Here is a 20,071-nt window from a genome sequence, read left to right as displayed (position 1 = left end):
GTAGTATATTGGGAGGCTTTATCAAAACTCAAAAAGCTACTATAGTTTCTGCTAACATAAGAAAAAGGCGAATGGATCAAATAGAGGAGAAGACTATGTTCTGTTTATTTAGTCGAGAGACAATTAAAAGACAAAAACTCTGTCACATATTATAGTGATCCAAAAACAACTATGAATCTATGTGGTATTATCATAAGCTAAAACGATGCTTTCATTTAGAAGCTTCTGTGGCTTTCTCACTGATACGAAGACTTTCAGCTTTACGCACAACTTCCTCTGCCACAAGCTTCACGTGACCGCTCAGATTGTTGCTCTCCTCATGGTTCACCGTCCCCACCTCCCATATTCTCACTGTCCCGTCCTCTGATCCTGACGTGTATGACTCTCCTCCTGGCGCATACCTCACGCAGTGCACTGGTCCGTGGTGACCCTTGTTACACCCTGCATTCACCGGATTTGTCTCAAAAAGGTTACTTACTTAACTACACACAGATTCCTAAAATATCTTTCAGAGAAACTTACCAATCTCCTCTCCAGTCTGGAAATCAAACCTGTGTACCCACATATCTTCTCCTCCAGCAATGAAAGTGTTGCCGTTTTTCGGTTCCAAGGATGCCGATTCAACGTTGCAAGGCATCTCATAGCTCTTCACCAATCCAAAACTGGGGGAAGAGCAGGAAAAAACCTCTATAGCTTAAAGGAGACGACACATAATTAAAATTGTAACAGAGAATGCCTTGAGAAACTTACTTATTGGCGTCCCAGAACTTAACACTAGATCCATCAGCAGTAGTAATGTATCTCCCATCTTGACTTACTTCAGCACTAGTAACTGGGAACTTGGTTTCTAATGTTTGAACAATCTTGTCACTTCTTATGTCCCATAACCTAGAGAGGACAAGAAATGATGAGACACAGGAATATAGTAAAGGAGTGAGTCTAAAAACCCAGGAACGATGTGGTGGGTGCAGTACCTAATGCCACCGGTGTCTGTGGAAGAGCTTAAGATAGTATTATCACCATGAAGCCATTCGACGGTTCTGATTGAACCAGGAGAAGTTGCTACTTCTTTTGGAGGTGCGTCAGGCCGATTCATATCGAATATCCGAAGTATTTTCTCCATTCCACCAGTCAGCAAACGGTGAGTGTCCTAGAAAGTAAAGAAGTAAGCATTAAAGACCACAACAGAACCAAAAAAAAAAAAAAATGAAAACCCTCAAATGGCAATTGTGATCAAATAACATTTTTTTTTGCTGGAAAAGAAACAAAAAGCTTACCTCAGAGAAGGCACAAGCACGAACAATGTGCTTGTGTTCAAAGGAGTGCAGCTCATCTCCAGTCAATGCATTCCATATCTTCCTGAAATGTGTTACAATCACAAACAAACAAACAGTCTTAATCAAACGTACAAGAACAAAAAGGTAAAACTACAATCTTGAAACGGAAGAAAGAAAGAAGAAGAAAGATACGCAGTGAAATCAGCAGAAGCAGAGGCAGCACGCAAAGCGTTCTTATCAAGGCTACAACTCCAAACAGCTCCTTTATGTCCTTCAAAAGTCCCTATCCAATCCCCTGTCTCCCCATTCCTCAACATCGGGATCGAATCTAACAACACATCAAAAAACGGTCAGCTCTATCAGATAAGAGTTATACAACAACGAAGACAAACTCATAGCCCTTATAATCTTTCTCAACAAAATCATAAAAGAAGCAACCCACAAGAAAATCAAATCTGGGTCAGAAGAAAAGATGGGTACCTTTGCTAGCGCTAATGAGAAAGAAACCATCTGGAGTTATTGGGCTGTACGCCACATCCACGACGGGACGCGAATGCCCGTGACAAACTAATGGAACTCCCATACTTTCAGGATCGATCGATCTCTAATGCCACGAAAGTCCCCTTTGAAGAGGATCCACAACAGAACAGAAAAGTGAGAGAAGGAAGAAGAAACGATTAAAGGAGCAATTTTTTTTTCTTTTTTTTTATCACACTTTATTTTATATGTCAACACTTTATTTATATGGGCAGAGAAGAACGCGCGGAGACGACGATGGTAGTTAGTTACGCTCGAAAGATGATCAGAGACATGAGACGTTTCGTAATTTAAGAGTAAAGGCTTTTATTTAATCATATTTGTTTTAAGAGAAATTAGGGTGTATATACACCGTTTCGACCATAATTTGCGAAGTACCCGATCACTATTACATGCACTGTACATTTGAATTTAATACCATATTAACCCTATGACATTACACACCTATATACTGCTATCCTACCCGCCTACATAATCCTAGGTCCTATTTTATGTCAGATCAGAGCCACACTAACACGTTTAGCAATATATATTATAATTAATAATCACTCATTTTTACACCCAGAAAGAAGAGGGAGATGAGAAATCAAGAAGACGCCATTTTCAGATCTAACTAGGAAAGAAGAGACACCACTATTCGCAATCCAGTATTCCAACTTCTCATAATCTGTAAGTAAAATCATAATATTCTCTAATTTTTGCATTTCGATTTGATCGATCTTGTTGGTGTCTGCTACAAATAAAAAAGATGAAATCTCTCTGTCCCAAGCTAGTGTTGCCTTGCCTAGATATCTTGATGCTATTCAACTCGTCCTTATGGCCTCTGTCCCTTTGATTAAAGAAGTTGTTCAGCCTCCTGAACCTGTGATTTTGGTCGAGTCTGATAGCTGAGTCCGAGTGCGCGTCACATGATGTTGAAACTACTCAAAAAGATTATGCATCAACCTAGCTCACACTAAGTTAATAGACAAAGAGTGCAAGGTACATGAATAATTACCTGATATATTTTTAGTTGCTAACCATTAAAGTATTAACTGGCCATAATAATAAAGGTTAGCCCAAATTATAAATATTCTTATCCATTAAATAATTTATTAGTTGCTAACCATTAAAGTATTAACTGGCCATAATAATAAAGGTTAGCCCAAATTATAATATACTAAGGGCTAATGTTTTTGTTCGCTGTTAATTTTTTATGCACATCACTCATATATTCTTATCCGTTAAACAATTTCTTACTTGCTAACCATTAAAGTATTAACTGACCATAATAATAAAGGTTAGCCCAAATTATAATATACTAAGGGCTAATTTTTTTGTTGGCTGTTAATTTTTTATGCAACGATGTCCGGATAAATTATCTGTTAACTTACTTACACTAAGTTAAACACGAACAACATTATTATCACGGAAACACCATTAGTGAGAAGCATTATAGATTTAAAAAGGTGAGAAATTGATTGAGGTTGGAGTTTGTTATTTCTACAAATATTTTGTTGTGATTGGAACTATCACTGTAAACAGAGTTTATAAATTTTCTTGAACTCAATATTACAGTTTTTGTTTTCTGTCAAAAACTTTTAAGACAGTATAAGTGTAGAGGTTAATCGAATATACAAACCTTATAGAACAATAATATACCAATTAACTCCAGCCCAATATAGTGATTGCTTGATATTTTTTGTTTTGGTAGTCGATTGCTTATTATTTTTACAATATTTTATGCAGATTCATGTACTGGAGAGTGCATATATCAACCATAACGTGTGGCTGAGAGAAACCCACAAAAAGGCGTACGATCAAACAGTTACCTATATACCATAGGAGCTATCTCACAAAATCTGCAAGTGTCAACGTGGCTTAATCACAGGGGCATATTCGTCAGACCAAGTAAATTAGTGCATAGTGATTTTAGTTTCTGATCGTTTAGGGTACTTTGCTAATTTCGATCACTTTTGGGTATATCCAACCAATTGTCTCTTGTTTTAAGGCCCCGTTCTTTCCAAGTTATTCCTTTATCTGTCCTTATTTAACAATAGCTGTGATAATGACACCCACACAAACTAAATTGGCTTTCCCAACAGTTCATGACAACTTCAATCAACGGTATTATACATATATATTACATATATATTACATAAATTCACAATCAAAGACCTATTTTTGTACACCATATAGTTAGTGTTTGTAAATCAAAACATATATGATATGTTTATTGGTAATAGTACAGAAAATGTAATAGTACAGAAAATGGTAATAGTACAGAAAATGTTTATTGGTAATAGTACAGAAAATGTATTAACACAGTTACACCTCTCTCTACACTAAATACTGGAAACTTCCACTAAAATCTATGAGCCTCTTCATTCTTCAACGTATAAACACTAAGTCAAACTTTTCTATAAGTGTATTAAAGATGAGTTAATTAACACCAAGGATCCGTGGCGCAATGGTAGCGCGTCTGACTCCAGATCAGAAGGTTGCGTGTTCGATTCACGTCGGGTTCAAAATCCCGAATCTTGGTCCTTCAATTTTTTATCTTTTCCCGTCCCTCAAGAACTTCAAAATCCCGTTATAACCCATTGGTCCTTTAATTTTCTTTACCTTACCAAGTTGACATTTTTTATACAAGCCCATGGACCTATACTGCGCGAATTTGTTCTAGTTTTTCTCATTTTTGGTTCAAAAATTTAATCATGTTTTCTGTTCCAAACAGTCGTTAAGTTTTCTGCACATCATCGGACGGAACTCTTTGTTGTCACCGGAAATTTCCATCTCTCTCACCGGAGCGGCACTTATGATAAATGAACTCAGAAGAACTTGAGCATTCTACAATAATGCAAATTGCAAGTTTGCAACCATGTACCAAAGCATCAAAACTATGAATGAATATTTTGATTTTAGAAGAATATTTTGATTTTAGACAGAATATTTTGAATATGCGAAGAATGAACTCACATCTATGAAACACTTGACTAACTGAAACATAAATACAAACAATGTAAGGTATGCCTATAACAAGAGCTGATGTCACTATAAAAACCTACAACACTTTGAGAGTACAGTATGGATAAAAATCAAAACTTGGATTGAATTTCATCATACACTTGGCACTTGGAATAATCATCACGGAGTCCCTCTGGTACCATGGAACTCTAATCGGGGCATGCGAGTATTGTCACCACTTGCTTGGCCCCTTACACCAGCAAAAAGATTGTGCATGAAAGCATCAAAGTTGAGATCGATCAAGGGATGGTGGTGTGGAAGCTGATAGAGAGATCTCTGTTCCGATTCCCATCTATGACGAGCGTTGATCATCTCGATAAACTCCGCTCTTTCCAACTCATCCCACTTGCGTTTCTCCAAAGGGTCCACTTTCGGAGGTGTAAAACCCGGATGCTCAGCTTTCAAGTGACTCTTCAGCTGAGAATAGGTCCCAGAGAAACCACACTTGTCCATAGAACAGCACCTGGGTCTCGCGTTCATGAATCTCCGCGCGCACGTAGACTTCACCGTCCCGTAAACCTCTCCTCTGCAGTAGGGACAGTTAAGGGCCTTGAGACTGCAGCAGCGGCTTGTGCTCTTGTCGTTGTTTCTGCGGTACTGCTTGAAGCAGTTGGAGTGGCGGGCGCTTGTGTCGCACATGTAAGCACGGCATCCTTTGGAGAAGGAAGAGCACTGCAAGAGGACGGCATTGTGTGGCGGCTCCATGCAGATCACACACCTGACGTCCTCCCATTCACTCACACTCTCTGACTCCAGAGGTGATGATGATGACTCGGCTTCTTTTTGTTTCTTGCTCCGACAAGAGCGAAGCGGGTAAGGCGATACCCTGCCTCTGTTGTTGCTCGAAACCGGCAAAACCCGTCTTTCCTTGAGCATTGCACACACACTGAAAGCAACACAAAAAAATAATTAGATATGTATTTCAATCTACAAAAGTCTGTAGAGAGTAGAGAAAGCCACAGAACATGAATCTGTTTCTTCTATGGTCTCTAGAAAAAACATATGCATATTCAATGAAAATATAGGAGACAGAACACGAGCTTAGTCCTGATGAACGTCGTTACATTACCGACAATAGATAATAAACAGACAGCAATAGAACATGATGGTTTCAACTCGATTCAATTGAATTTTGAAGCTTTTCACTAATCACAAACAGTTGTAGACTTATCGATCCTCTGAGTCATTCTACCGCAGTCTTTCTAAAGCATAAAACAGATCAATTCGATTGCAATTCAATGAGTATATGAATTTTTTTTTGCCCCAGAAAATTAAAAGCATAAAATCAAATCAAAGGCCAAAACTGATTCCCAGGAACTTTTCTGATCATATCCACAAACAGCTAAACGACCACGGATCGAGAGATTCGCCGAAGATGGAATCAATCGCCGATAGAAGAAAAAAGAAGGACAATAAAATATTACCTGTAGAAGAGGTTCTTTTGAGAGAGAGAGAGAGAGAGTCGTAAAGAGTTTCGTAGGAAACGGTGAATATAGGGAGAGAAACAACAGAAGATGCGCGTGTAAGATTGCATTAGCTGGTGAGCTGAGGCTTTTACATAGGGGTCCGGTCTCGAGGCGTATTTTTGAAGATGACGAGAATGCCCTGGCCTCGTGGAAGTCCACCCTATCCCTTCTACTTTCCTTTGCCATTTAACAATTTTTGTCTTTTTCCCCCTTCTTTTGCCGTTGCTTTTCCTTTTCTGCCGCTTCTAAAGTTTTTTCTTTTCCGCCAACATTCAGTACACGTCGTACGAAAAACACATTATTATTTTATAGAAATTATAATCTATTGTGATTTATCTTCTATTTCATTCAAATCTTAATTATATGTTTACATAACTCATATAATGTACATTCAGTCAACTAAAATAAAATCAGCCATGTTTTCTTTTCTATATATCTAATAAATTCAAAGATCTTTTACCAAATGTAAATAAATTCAAAGATTATATATGAAGTTATTTGGGTTATCTACTAAATCTCATATGGAACATAACTCATATAGATACATCTCATGTTTTATAGGTAAGCTTAGTATGTACTTTTATATCTTTGAAAAAGATAACAACACATCGTATAAATAACTTGTGGATTTCTTTTTTCAACACTACAAAATATTTTCTAGTCTTATATCCAAAATTATGTTTATATATTTTTTAAAAAATATTATGTTTCTTATTAAGTAGTGTGAAAATAAAAATAAAATATATGAACACTCAACATCTATGTATACATATTGTCTTCCTCATTTGACGTATGGATATATATACAATATTATCTAACATTTTAAGCTATATGAGATTATCTTACATACGTTCAGATACTTTTTGACAAAATATATAATTTTAACACATAAAATCCTTTTTCTTCCTTCTCTATTCAAGTTTCTTTCTCTCCATTTTGATTTGTGGTGGTTAACATACGTTCAGATACTTGCTAGTAGAAACGTAAATCCCATAAACCAAACCCCAAATGACATGTAGCGTGCATGATGCAGGAAATGTAAGGAAGAACTATCCTTTGTCAAAATTAATTGACAGGCTTCCAACTATTATGTACTTATTCAATAAATTTCGTGGGAGAAGTCTGTTTATTGAGACAAAAATGTGAAAACACCATTGTTCTGATAAAAAAAAACCATTGTTAAATCACCACAAATGGACGAGGAGTTGCGTTGTTGGTATAGATCAGGAATCAATTATGTTCTATCGCGAAATTACTAGCTCATCATGTGGTCAGGTTACATGAGTCTCTAACTCTTCTTACGAGTAACTGGATATGGCTGTCAAACCTTTGGAACTAGTTAGGTTGGTTTCGGCCGCTGGATATTTCAGATTTATCAAAAAAACCATTGTTTTGTACTTCTTCCGTTTCTAAATATATAAGATGTTTTAGATAAAACACGTTTATCAAGAAAATTACTGTTTGTCTAAAAACTATTACTGAAGTTATAAATTAAAAACTATCTGACCAACTACAAAAAATAGAACTATTAAATTTGTTTGATTACACAGTTTTTGATAAAGTTAAAATTACCTAAAAATATGAGAACATCTTATATATTGAAACAAAAAAAAATTAATTCTAGACATCTTATATTTAGGAACAGAGGGAGAAGGAGTAATAAATTAAACAAAAAAATAATAATAATACAAATATATTGGAAACAGATTACACCATAAACCCAGCCCAAGTGTTGACTTATTTCGGCCTAATAGAGAAAAACACTTCAACCCACCCAATCCGACCCTTAGGATTTGTGTGAAGTTATGTTTTGCTTCATTCTACACTCAGATTTCATCAACTTGTTACTGCTCGTAGCTCTTTCACATGGCGAAACACCCTTCTCTTATGTTTTGCAGGTGACAAGAAGCATAAGAAGAAGAACAAGAAGCAAGCCTTCAATTAGAGAGGTGCGAGACTCCGGTAAGAGAGATACAGAACACTTGATATCAGCTTTTCATTGTGGCTAGTTTGTGCTTCATGATATAGGTCTTGATGAAGTTTGAAGATAGAGATGGGGATGCTAATAGACGACGCTCACACCGAGCCGACGTTAGGCGATAAACTTGAGAGTCTTGACTTATTTGTCGGAGAGAAACAAAGTATTAAGGATTCTGCTCCGAGCGTTGATAAGCCTCCTACCGTAGGCCTCCGTTAACGTTCTGTTGAGACAAGCGTTGCATGCCGATGATCGCTCTCTTCTTCTTGATTGCTTGTACAATAGAGATTGACAGGTTCGCCTAGTTATATGTTCTGTCTATTTCTGTTTTTTTTTTCTCTCATTCTTGGTTCTGTACAGGTGATTGGTAATTCGGTTGCTAAGTTGAATTCAGTAGAAGTACTCAAGCTTCTGAACTCCCTTATACCAATACTACAATCAAGGTTAGAGTTTCAAGCTATGTTTTGCTGTGTGTGTGTGTGTCTGTTGAAGCTGGTGGTGGAATTTTGTACGTAATTGATGATTTGCAGGGGTGCAGTTTTAGCTTGTTCGATTCCGTGGATAAAGTGTCTGTTACTTACTCATTCCAGTGGGATTATGTTATGTCCCAAGAGTTATCCTTGATCGCGTTGAACTCCATGTATCAGGTTGGGAACTGCATGAGTTTATCCTACTTGTTATGATTGATTGGCATTTGGTTGTGTGTGCAGCTCATTGAATCATGAGTGTCAACTCTTCACACAGCTGTACAAGTTTCAAGCTGCTTGGACTTGGTATGTATTGTATTACCCTGAAACGAGGAATACTTTTTTTTTCAAATGTGTAGCATAACATTAGTTTTTGGTGTTTGGTTCCTTTGATCACCCTATGGAAGTAGTCCTGACATCGCTTTTGCAATGCATGGATAACACTGACATTTTCACTGTAGAGTACGTTACTGATTCGTTATTGATTGTGTTAATGGTAGATTGTGGATGACTTGGATGAAGAAGAAGAGGATGCAGGTCCCGTGATCTATGAGGAGAAGGACAGTTATGAAGAAGAAGGAGAAGGAACAGAGGAAGCAATGGAGACAGATGAAGAAGCAGACGAATCAGAGGATGAAGCAGCTGATGGTGTCAATGATTTTGAAGATTTTGACGAAATGAGCGAATGATAAGACTTCCTACAAACAGAAGAAAGTTTGTATTTGTGCGAGGCTGATTGATTGTTAGATGTTAAAGAATGGAGCTAAAATGTTGTATCAATTTTGAGGCAGGCCTTGCAAGTGCATCCAAATTTCCATCAGAGCCATCTAAAGGTCTAACCCGAATTTTTATAATTCCCTCAATCAAATGGAATTCTCAAGTGACGTGTCGGTGTATTTGTAAGAGATGATGATGACCTTCTGAAAATGCAGAAATAGCTTTAGGGTAAGATAGCTCGAATGGAGTTTCTTTACAGAAAAAGCTCCCACTAACACAAACAAAAAAGAAGGCAAGAACAACAGATTCAATAAGAACCAACCTGTTATATACAAGTTTGATTCCGACATGTAAAATGTGATACACGTACGTATAACACCTTGTGCATTCTCAAAATTAACAGAGTGCATATATGAATGTGGTACTTGCTCAAAGTAGAGAAAAATTGTTAAGAAGAAGAAAAAGAGAGAAAGGCTAAAATAAGTTCTCTTTTGTCCCACATCGGTTTCTTGACTGACATTTGTGTTGTTTATATAAGTCCTCAAACAAACATTTGAACGTCGAGCTCAGTAGCGAGTGCTTGTGACCCATGTGGGGACAATAAGATGGTGGTACACTGGCCCGGGCCCGTAGGTCGGTTCTGTGTGGCGTATTCTGGACTGCCCAGTCCAAGTCGAGAGTGATCCGTATGTGTTGAGCGAAGGCTTGGCATATGCTGTTCCTAAAGTGGAGGGCAATGCGTGAGGCTGGTTTCACAGAGCAGCGATTACCTCCCTCTCTTGGCAGTGGACGGATCACAGCTCAAAGCCACTCATGATCCAACATGGCCTTGTGGCTTGTACCCAGCTGAACCCCCATCTTTTTTTATTTTAATACAATATCAATATTTTCCCATAAAATTCAACCAACTCCTTTTAAGTAACGCTCAAATTCAAATACAGATAATTTATATAGAGATCACCACAAAACATCTTCTAGAGCTTATCCTATCCACATTTGTTAAATGAAAATATATAACTTTAACTGAAAACAGAGTTTTTGATTAAGAAAATGAAAACAGAACAAGCATGCTGATTGCTAGTGCTCGGGTCAGTCCACAAGTCACTGTGTTTGTTTCAGTTATGTTCATGTCCTCTGAACGCTTATGAATCCCTGGGCTTTTCAGTTTATGAAGCCCTGTGCTTTTTAGTTTATGAATCCCAGTGCTTTTCAGTTACTGCTGAGCCGGTTGAGGCTGTTTCTGAGTCCTGGATATAGTCATGTGCTCATACTTGCCTTACTCCAACAAATTTAACAGAACCAGGGGTGAGTTTTCTATCTGCTATGGCTCTAATAAAAACTTTGATAAAATATATAATTTAAACTGAAAACAGAGTTTTTGATTAAAAAAAAACTGAAAACAGAACAAGCATGTCCATTGCCAAAAGAGCACTACTAATAAGTGTTTCAAAAAAAAAAATCTTTCTTTCCCTTTTTTTATCATAGTTTATATGTGACTCAAGAAGAAGCAAGTACATATCTAGAATTGTAAAAAGCAGTAGACATTGTGTTCATGTAAGAAGAAGGAGGCACCACCATTGTGTTCCTCAGCTCCTCTAGCGCAGATCTCATTTCCTGTAACTGAAGCAAACTCATTTCCTCCACAGACCATTTAGCCATCACACTCGATTTCCTCATTGCCTCACCTTTCTTCTTCTCTTCCTCCACCTGACTCAGCACCAAACTCAACTCGCTCCTCGTTTCCATGTTTTCCAGAGGTTGACTTTGCTGCTGAAAAGAAGTACTGTTCTTGTAGCGGTCCAGCACAGTGTAGACGTTTGGATGGCCGAACGAGTAAGGCTTTTTGGCGGGAGAGAATACGATGATTGCGACCTCTACACCGCACAAAGTGCATAGCTCGCTAGCTTTCTTGAAGAGACCAGCTCTGCGTTTTGAGAATGCTACTTGCCTGTGGCTCTCTTTCTCTATCTTTGCCATCCGAATCCTTTGCCGTCCGGTGCTTCCTTTTTTCTTTGAAGTCATTACTTCTTCAGACGTTGGAAGGATTGTATTTTCATGTCTTTATCGTATATAGAGTATTGATTGTGGTGTAGCATTATAATAAACTTGCATTCGTAACTGCCCATTTTGTAATTACTCGATAATGAAATCTCAAGATTTGTGAGTTATAGAATCTCAATTTGTTAATGTTGTGATGAGAAGAGATTTAGCCATATGGATAATAGCCGTTGTTGACCGTTTATTTATCTTCCGAGAAAATAGGTTCGCTAATCCCACCACATGAACATGTTACTGTATTAGTTACTTTAATTGATTCTGAGGAAAATGAACATATGAGGATGAATTATTAGCTTCACTAAAACTATATACTATACGGTGAAGTTGACTTGATTTACAAAATGTCCCCACTTTCACCTATCCGTATTGTTAATTTGTTAATTATTATTTTCATCTCAAATTTTAAACTAGAGACTTGGTATCTAACGCCATCCTCACTTGCTCACCTAAATATATTTGGCCACCCAATGAATGAGAAGCTTTTATAATAAAATTAGTCCTGTCCTATTAAGTCAATTCCCGTGTTCTTTTACTTTTTAAGCTTAATTATTATCTAACCCACGCCACTTGATAATAAAACAATAGTAATAAAAATGTCTACGCCATTTGATTTTTTTTTAAAAATAAAAACCCAACATATATATTATCTGAATTTGAATTAAAGAGTATTTTGTGGCGTTGAGATTCCAAAGACTCGTATACTTTTTTTATGAATCTTTGATACTTCGTAAAATTATATAATCATTCAATTTGCATTTTTCAATATTTCATATATGTTAATTAGGTTTGGTTTTGAATTTTTTTTTGTCAGCAGGTTTTGAATATATTTAGATTTTCTTTTATGTAAATGATTTTGTATAGCTGATTTTGAATTGAATAGTTTATAGGAGAATTGTCTAAACTACTATTTTCCTAGTACATATTTTCATTTCTGACTTGATTATATTGATCTTTGCTTTTAGAAAGATAAATATACATTTAAAATTTTATGATTAAGTAATCTAGATTTATAATTTAGATTTGAGGGATGGATAATAAATATATAAATAAATATTTAAGATAAAAAGTTTAAAAATAATCTTTAGAATTTCATAAAAAAACACAAAAAATGAATAGAAAAATTCGAATGATTAAAGATATAATACGAATATAAGAATTTTTATATTTATTTAATTATTTATATTTTTATAATAAGAGTATAAATGTATTTTAGCCTACTTAGTGAAACCTCATAGATATTTTTGAAATATCAATGTAGAGAAGTTAAACATTTTTTTCTTTTGTTGTTAAATAAATTTAACATTTCAACAAAAAAAAAGAAGTTAAAAATGAATAAAAAAGCCGGTTTTTAATCATCCAGTAAAACTGTTATCATTATTTTTCCTAATACCTTAATTCTGATAACAGTGATACTAGTTGTTACGGAAAATACAAATTCAAAACATCGTCATCTTATCGGTTCATCAAAGTAATAAATGTTAGTAATAATAGTGGACCGGCGTCAATTAAATAGTGAGGACAGAAATAAAAAGGAAGACAGTCTGAACACAATGATTGATTAATCACTTATAAGCCTTTACCACTTTTTAGTCTTTTAGCTCAAAAGAAACGAAAAAACAAAGAAAATCAAGATCGAGAGAGAGAGAAAGAGCCATGGAGGGTCTTCAAAGATCAACCATCTCCTTCCGCCGTCAAGGATCTTCCGGCATAGTCTTTGACGACCGTGTCATCGCCGAGCTTAACAAACAAGCAACGGAGCAGAAAGACGAAAGTCAACGCGAGGAACAGCCTAAGCCTATGTCTGAAGGCACAGAGCAAGAGAAACCAATCGCCGGAGACGAGAAAGACAAGCTCAGGCCAATCAAAACAAGTGTACCACCACCAACAGCCGGAGGACTCGAGAGGAGTCGATCTAACGGCGGAGGAGCTCCGCGGCATCACCGAACGACCGGAAGAGTGTCTCCTGCGGTGGATCCGCCGTCTCCGAGACTCTCGACATGCGGTTGCTGCACTGCGTTTGGGAAGAAACCGCCGGGGAAGAAGAATAATCCGAGGAAAAGGCCACCGAAGCGCAGATCAAGGTAGGCGTAAAACTAAAGAGATCATTACATAGTACTATAATACTGTCTTTGATCCCTCTTTGTGTGCTTTGATACAATCTTTAATTTTCATTTTTCGAATCTCTCCCGTTAAAGCTTATAGATCGCGCAATACTTTTGAATTTTATGTTTGATTGTAAATTAGCTGTCTTTTTTTTTTTCAGACAAATTTTTCATTTCTGTATATTTTTTTTCTCTTGATCACCGCCGTATTTCACGCCTTCGCCGCCGTGTCTTGCCCATAAATAACGAGCAACCACCTAGTTTCCACTTAAAAGAAAAAACAAAAACAAATTCTATGAACAGCTGTCTTAATGTGTGATATGTTCTGAATTAAATTAATAATACTGTCCGTAAAAGACAACCTTTGAAGACATGAAGCTCACTCGATCTTTAGAGAGTTTAGGAAGTAAAGCATTACATTACATAACAAACTTAATATCTATGTCATTGAGGTCCGAGTTTAGGACAGCCTTCTGCTAGAGGCAAGTCCAAGTTATCGACTGTCCTAAAAGTGCGTGGTATCATCTTATCGACATAAAGATAACCATCCAAATGATCACACTCATGCTGCAAAATCCTCGCTTGCCAGCCTGAAGCATTCACCTGAATCTGCTTCCCTTGACGATCGTAGCCTGTCACTACCACTTCAAGGTGTCTCTCCACCACAGCTCTGAATCCATCAACACTCACACATCCTTCAAAGAAGAGAGCTTTCTTGTCGCTACTCGCTTTAAGCTCCGGATTCACCATTACCTAACACGCAAAAAGGTTAAAACTCTCACTAATTTTAACAACTCCAATGACTAAAATGTTTACTCTTTTGTTACCATAAGATCAAAGGGACGTCTGTCTTGAGCAAAAGTCTCCTCCTTTGATGCGTAACTAATATACTCTTTTGTATCTTCAAGAACAATGATCTGAAAACCGGTTTAATCATTAACATTTTTAAAAAGATGAAAACCATTGGGCTTGCTTACTTACTCTTAAGGGGACACCAATCTGAGGAGCAGCAAGGCCAACTCCAGGAGCCAATCTCATTACTTTAACCATATCATCAATTATCTTCTGAATACGCTCCGACCCGATTTCTTCCGGGTCGACTTCTCGGGCCTTTTCGTGGAGAACCGGATCTCCAGCTGCCACGAGATCCGGTAAATCCACTTTCTTTTTCTTGTTGTCCCCGAGGCCCAGTAGCCAACCTGCTTTGGTCTTCAAAGAAGAAGAAGAAGAAGATAAATGATACAGATTACGGTTCAACGAAGCGGGTCTTGAAACGGGGAACCGGATTGAGCAACATGTCAAGGCGGCGGAAACCGGGAGTAGACCAAGTGAGAATCTGAAAATGGTTGCCATAGCCGTCGGTTGGTGTCACAGAGAGTCTCACCGGTTCGTTCTCTTGAGATATGTCTCTTTGGGCCTGCTAACTTCTGCGGCTCCTTCGACCCATTATCTTTGAAGCCCAATGTTGGCATTAATCTATCTCTCTAAACAAATGTCTTTTTTTTTTTTTTAACACTAGTGTCTAATTGCTACCTTGTTCAAAAAATCGGCCGCGGAGGGGATTACTCGGGCGGTTAAACGTGATGCGGGTGGACTCCGTGGCGAATTGTGTCAATTCGGTTGCATTATGCGGTGGGCTGTGGAATGGACGTGGATGGCGTGGAATTAGAAAACGCGGCCGCGTAACGGTGAATAAACTTCCTCCGATTCGTATGGTTCCTTGCTTTGATATTATCAACAACTTTTTTATTTTCCCAAACAGAACAGAGATTGGCTTTAGTGGTTGCTTTGCAGAATTGGATTGACGAAAGGTTGAACCCTGTTTAAAGATACATGGTGGTTATGTCGGTGTAGCGAGAACAAATCAAAAAGCACGCCAAGATCAAAGCACGCTAACTGTTTGATGAAATTCCTAAGAGAAAGGTCACATGATTGTAAACTGGAAAGATTACAACGCTTTGATGATCATGAGACGAGGAGATGTGAGTGGTACTTTACCACAAAATCAAGGGTAGGTGTTTGGTTCCAAAGACAAATGTTGTTATGCTCATGAAGCTTTTCATTGAGAATGGTGAAGCAATTTAGAACTAGACGTGAGGAAATATGTGATGGAGAAAGGGTATTGTCCTCATGCCATGCATTGGAACTCTTTACCAATGCATAGTGTGTTTGAAGAAAACACAGTGATGCTCTTAAATGCTCAACGCAGACAATGGAGAGAGGAAGGTGCATGAGCAAACCAGACTATTCTTCATATTGTATACAAAAATAGAATATTGACACTATTGTAGTTTGCTCATGTATTTACAAATATGTGAGTCTTTGTATCAATAATATTTTATTCATAAACATGTATTATATATAAAAATTGTATTATACGTATAAACAGAGTATTATACATACAAAAATACAAAAAATTCCTCCCCGCGTACTCTCCGATTTTTTTCCGATTTTTCAATAAATCGCTAGGCCCGGGTGTGCCGAACGCGTAACGCCTAGCGAGTTTCCGAACAAGGATTGCTAGTAGACATTTGTGTTCAAACAAATGTCTAATTGCTAGTTTAGTCGCTGTGGATCGTTTTAGTGATTTTATGAGACGATCATGTATGGTTGAGACCACTTACTAACTGTACAATGATCGTTGGTTTATTCGGGACTGAAAGAGGAATAATATTGTAACATTCCCGATTGCCATATATGGATAGGTTTAACATAATTGATTTGGCTATCTATGTCGCCAAAATGCGTTTATTTTCTCTAGCATAAATTTATTTAGAACTCCAAAGTTAAATGTGATTGAGCTGAGTAATAAAATGATGGGTAACCTATAGAAAAATGATTTACGATTTCACGTGATTGAGGGCAAAACACAGAAAAATATCATGTGATGAATATTTTAAGGTCAGTAAACAAAAATTACCGGATTTTGGAAAACTTGACGGACCGACCATTGGAATGGGATGGAGCCCACAGGCTGAGACATTGGTGTGGGAGGCTTATTAGTCGTGTGTGGTCGGGACGTTACAAGTGATATTAATTGGTGACAACTTGTCATGTGTGGGGTTGTTAAAAGGTGAGCCCTTGGGTTCAAAGATGCCAAGTACACAAACAATCTAATTAAGAAATCAATGAGAATTTATAGGTGAGGGGTTAGAGCCGATGCTCTACATGACCAGCATGGGATCCACAAAACGGATGGAGTCCACATAACAGATTGTCACAAATATTTGGGAATATGATCATGTCAAGCAGACATAAAACCAACATGTGCCTAAGAAAAAGAAAAATTTAATGGATCTAATCAACAGAGATACACTAAACTAACTTAGAATGTTTGTTATCATGTACTAGCTTGAATGATCCCATTGTCTAGCATTGAACGTACTGTCTTGTCGATTTCATCTTTCTGCAAAGATGAGTAGCGATAGGGGCGCATGTTTACTGGATTAGCTCCTTTCTCCAAAGGGATGCGGTGGTCGAATCCGTCTCTGAAGGGTGGGAGTGAGGTGGGTTCCTCAAACAACACACTGAAGTCATCTAACAGAGTCTGCAGAGCAGGATCAGTCGTCATGTCGGTACCGCTAGTGGAGATATGAGAGAGGAGAGCTTCAGGTTGCAGCGTTGAAGGCTCTTCCTCTGGCAACTCAACCACTCTTATCATAGCAATTTGAGGTTCTTGGAGCATCAATTTGTTGAAGCTGCTACCCTTTATCACTTTGCAACCAGTCTTGGTGTTACCTCGAAGAACGTTCTTCACACCGTTAAGCGTAAACTCCATGCGAGGGTTCAAGAAATCCCAAAGGATGGGACCAAGAGTGGAGAGCCATTGTACTCCCAATACAAGGTCACAACACTCTAATGGGAGAGTTCAAATCTCAGATGAGTACTCGTAGCCTTGGACTCGCCACTTGAAGTCGCTACACTTGTAGCATGATATCATCGAGCTACCACTAGCAGCAGTCACTGCCATCGACTTGGTTTGTTCAAACAGGCAACCCAACTCATTTGCTACGTTGAGATCAAGGAAGTTGTGTGTACTTCTGTTGTCTATGAGAATATACAGCTTTCGCTTGCCACAGTAGCCGATAACTCTCATGCAGTTGAAGGTTGAGGAGCCGTTGAGGGTGTTGACGGAGATGACATGAGTGTTCTCCACCTTCTCATCAGTATCAACAGGCGCTGGAGCGTCAGGTTCATCCTCTGTTTCAGAGAAAGAGAAACCATCGTCATCTTCTCACTCCATAACGAAGATTTGAGAGCGCTTGTGCTTTTAACTGTGACCCGGTGTGTAGACCTCATCACAGAACATACACAGTCCCTTTGTTCGACGTTCCTGCATCTCCTGGTAAGAGTATTTGCGTGGGGGTTTATCGTGTTGTTGGGAAAGGTTAAGGCTTTAGTGGTGGGTTTTTGAGTGGGTGGGGAAGGGAGGAGGGGGGTTGTGTTTGGGGGTTTTTGGTGGTAAGGTTGGGAGGATTTGTGGTATGGATTGAAGGAAGCTTTGGTGGGTGGTTTCGTAGGGGTGTGGAGGAGGGAAGATTCTTGGAGCATGGCGATTCGAGCAGCTCCAGCAACCGTTGCAAATTCAAACTGTCGAGCGTGAAGAGACAGATGAGTGTTCAGGTTTGCTAGAAAGATGCTGACGGCGTGAGCTTCAGCGAGGGTTATACGCTGTCTAGCAGACTCAAACTTTTCCAAGTACTCAGCGACCGAGTCAGAGCCTTGCTTTAACGCTACCAGCTCCGCCAGAGGGTCATCGTAGAGCTCGCTGAACCTACTGGAGATGGCTACAACGTACTCCGTCCACGGTGGATACAAACCGTAACGGGAGCTCATGTAGTTGTTGTGCCACTGTGTTGCCTTCCCGGTGAAATATAGAGCAGCTAGTCGGACTCGGAGTTCCGGCGGTGTGCCGTCGATGTCGAAGAACTGCTCGCATTTAGCGATCCAATCTCGGAGTTGAGAGCCATCGAAAGATGGGAACCCAAGCTTCGAAAGACGGGATGCTAAGGGGTGTCGCGGTGGAGGGCGACCGCCGTCATATCTGTCAAGGTAACCGGTGAGGTCAGGTGGGTCTGGAGGTCGGTTATTGGAGGGGTTTGAGGGTGTGGGAGGGTTTGAGGAGCTAGGATCCACGGGGGCTTTTCCGGCGGCTTGAAGGGGAAGGAGGGAGTTGAACATCATCGCTTCGAGACGATCGAACCGAGCGTTGATGGAGTCCTATTGGTTCTTCACTTCCGACGCTAGAAGGTCATGAAGAGACCGGATCTCATCGACCTGTTCGGTCAAGGAACGTTCCTGCAGGCGCGTTTCTACCATCGTTTCAGCTCCGAGAATCAAGAAGGCTCTGATACCAATGGAACAGCTTGCGTCAGTAACGATAAATAACCCAGTCTAGAACTCACCAAGAGCTTAAGATAGGGGAAATCTAGGCTTAGAAAGCGATCACAAGGAAAAAGGATCACCTCGAAGGAGCAAGATTCAATGATAATGGTGGAAATGCTTGAGAGCGTTAGAGAGATAAGACAATAAGATAACTTTGAATTTCTGAATAACTTCTGTAAATGCAGTCAAACGATACATAAAGGGCTCTCAATAACGGTCATAAGACTCATTAGCTGTAAAGCGATAAACCAAAAGCATATATGACAAAGACTAAGTTTGTTTAAACCGAAATGAGAAAAGCGAAATTGATAAATGATAGATTGAACCGGTTTGCTTGTGACTCTGTCACAGGTGGAGACCACTTACTAACCAGCGGACATTCTTGCGAAGAAGCAATTACCAGATAAAGTTTCGATTTCTCACTTTTATATCCAAATGTGATAACAAATTAATGATCTACCCTACTTTGGTTCAAGCTACTAATAAGATCAGATGTATATAAAAGAAAGTAAATTTTATACCCTGACTAAAAAGATCACGTAGCCATACTTTAACTTGAAAATCTAACTCTAAAACTTATATACTCTTTTGTCCAAAAAAAAAGAAAATAAAACTTATATACTCTAAACATTATTAAATTTTAAACTGCAAGTCTAAACACCAGGTTGAAAAACAGAAATCTCAAACTGTATTTTCGTAAATTTCAAAACTGATTACTTAAATTTTTTTTTTGGTCAAGATTACTTAATCTTAAAAATCTAAAGAAAAATCAAAAGAATATTGTGATGTATTCTCAGCTTTATAAAAAAGGTTACATGTTTTGTAGTTTAGAGTTTTTAAAATATATGTTCCTGATTATTTCTTATTTTATTTTACATTAGTGATGTCAGAGTCGGACCTGAGATGGTCCGAAATTTATGGATCCTATTCGAAATGAATTTTTTCAAATCTATATATAATTTTGTAGAAAATTACAAACAAAAATTAATAATTTATATATTATAGTATCAAATATATAATTGTTTATATCTAAATCATAATAATTAAATCATTATATGCATTTTAGTAGTCATACGGT

General features: G+C 38.1%; 5 protein-coding genes, 1 long non-coding RNA gene, 1 other non-coding gene and 1 pseudogene across 8 annotated transcripts; 4 read left to right on the top strand and 4 right to left on the bottom strand.

Annotated features, from left to right (window-relative positions):
• Positions 1-57: 57 nt before the first annotated feature.
• LOC108809801 (uncharacterized) lies at positions 58-2,082 on the bottom strand. Its single transcript, XM_018581944.2, has 7 exons — positions 1,758-2,082; positions 1,470-1,605; positions 1,278-1,359; positions 975-1,150; positions 751-888; positions 523-662; positions 58-441 (listed from the first exon to the last, which is right to left on the bottom strand). The coding sequence occupies exons 1-7, from the start codon at positions 1,858-1,860 to the stop codon at positions 212-214; spliced, it is 1,005 nt and encodes a 334-aa protein (XP_018437446.1). The 5' UTR covers positions 1,861-2,082; the 3' UTR covers positions 58-211.
• LOC108810383 (uncharacterized) lies at positions 2,054-3,918 on the top strand. 2 transcript variants are annotated; one of them, XR_008935717.1, is made up of 3 exons: positions 2,054-2,110; positions 2,380-2,795; positions 3,543-3,918. It is a non-coding gene; the product is annotated as an uncharacterized LOC108810383 (long non-coding RNA). The 2 variants fall into 2 exon arrangements; XR_001943068.2 differs by lacking the exon at positions 2,054-2,110 and having other exon boundaries at positions 2,126-2,795.
• A 331-nt stretch (positions 3,919-4,249) lies between these two features.
• Positions 4,250-4,321, top strand: TRNAW-CCA (transfer RNA tryptophan (anticodon CCA)). Its single transcript has one exon. It is a non-coding gene; the product is annotated as a tRNA-Trp (tRNA).
• Positions 4,322-4,768: 447 nt separating this feature from the next.
• On the bottom strand, positions 4,769-6,402 carry LOC108806989 (uncharacterized). Its single transcript, XM_018579216.2, has 2 exons — positions 6,245-6,402; positions 4,769-5,706 (listed from the first exon to the last, which is right to left on the bottom strand). The coding sequence occupies exons 1-2, from the start codon at positions 6,352-6,354 to the stop codon at positions 4,941-4,943; spliced, it is 876 nt and encodes a 291-aa protein (XP_018434718.1). The 5' UTR covers positions 6,355-6,402; the 3' UTR covers positions 4,769-4,940.
• A 1,630-nt stretch (positions 6,403-8,032) lies between these two features.
• Positions 8,033-9,665, top strand: LOC108810736 (uncharacterized; annotated as a pseudogene).
• Positions 9,666-10,924: 1,259 nt separating this feature from the next.
• On the bottom strand, positions 10,925-11,558 carry LOC108808389 (agamous-like MADS-box protein AGL61). The gene has a single exon (XM_018580546.2). The coding sequence runs from the start codon at positions 11,468-11,470 to the stop codon at positions 10,946-10,948; it is 525 nt and encodes a 174-aa protein (XP_018436048.1). The 5' UTR covers positions 11,471-11,558; the 3' UTR covers positions 10,925-10,945.
• A 1,504-nt stretch (positions 11,559-13,062) lies between these two features.
• LOC108805704 (uncharacterized protein At1g15400) lies at positions 13,063-13,789 on the top strand. Its single transcript, XM_018577638.2, has one exon. The coding sequence runs from the start codon at positions 13,160-13,162 to the stop codon at positions 13,589-13,591; it is 432 nt and encodes a 143-aa protein (XP_018433140.1). The 5' UTR covers positions 13,063-13,159; the 3' UTR covers positions 13,592-13,789.
• Positions 13,790-13,920: 131 nt separating this feature from the next.
• LOC108805703 (peptide deformylase 1A, chloroplastic/mitochondrial) lies at positions 13,921-15,079 on the bottom strand. Its single transcript, XM_018577637.2, has 3 exons — positions 14,590-15,079; positions 14,436-14,525; positions 13,921-14,361 (listed from the first exon to the last, which is right to left on the bottom strand). The coding sequence occupies exons 1-3, from the start codon at positions 14,959-14,961 to the stop codon at positions 14,053-14,055; spliced, it is 771 nt and encodes a 256-aa protein (XP_018433139.1). The 5' UTR covers positions 14,962-15,079; the 3' UTR covers positions 13,921-14,052.
• Between the last annotated feature and the right edge of the window lie 4,992 nt (positions 15,080-20,071).

This window comes from Raphanus sativus, chromosome 6, assembly GCF_000801105.2.
Source record: "Raphanus sativus cultivar WK10039 chromosome 6, ASM80110v3, whole genome shotgun sequence".
In the NCBI taxonomy this organism is placed as follows: domain Eukaryota; kingdom Viridiplantae; phylum Streptophyta; class Magnoliopsida; order Brassicales; family Brassicaceae; genus Raphanus; species Raphanus sativus.
The sequence above is the reverse complement of the archived record's forward strand: the minus strand, read 5'-3'. Positions and strand labels throughout refer to the sequence as shown.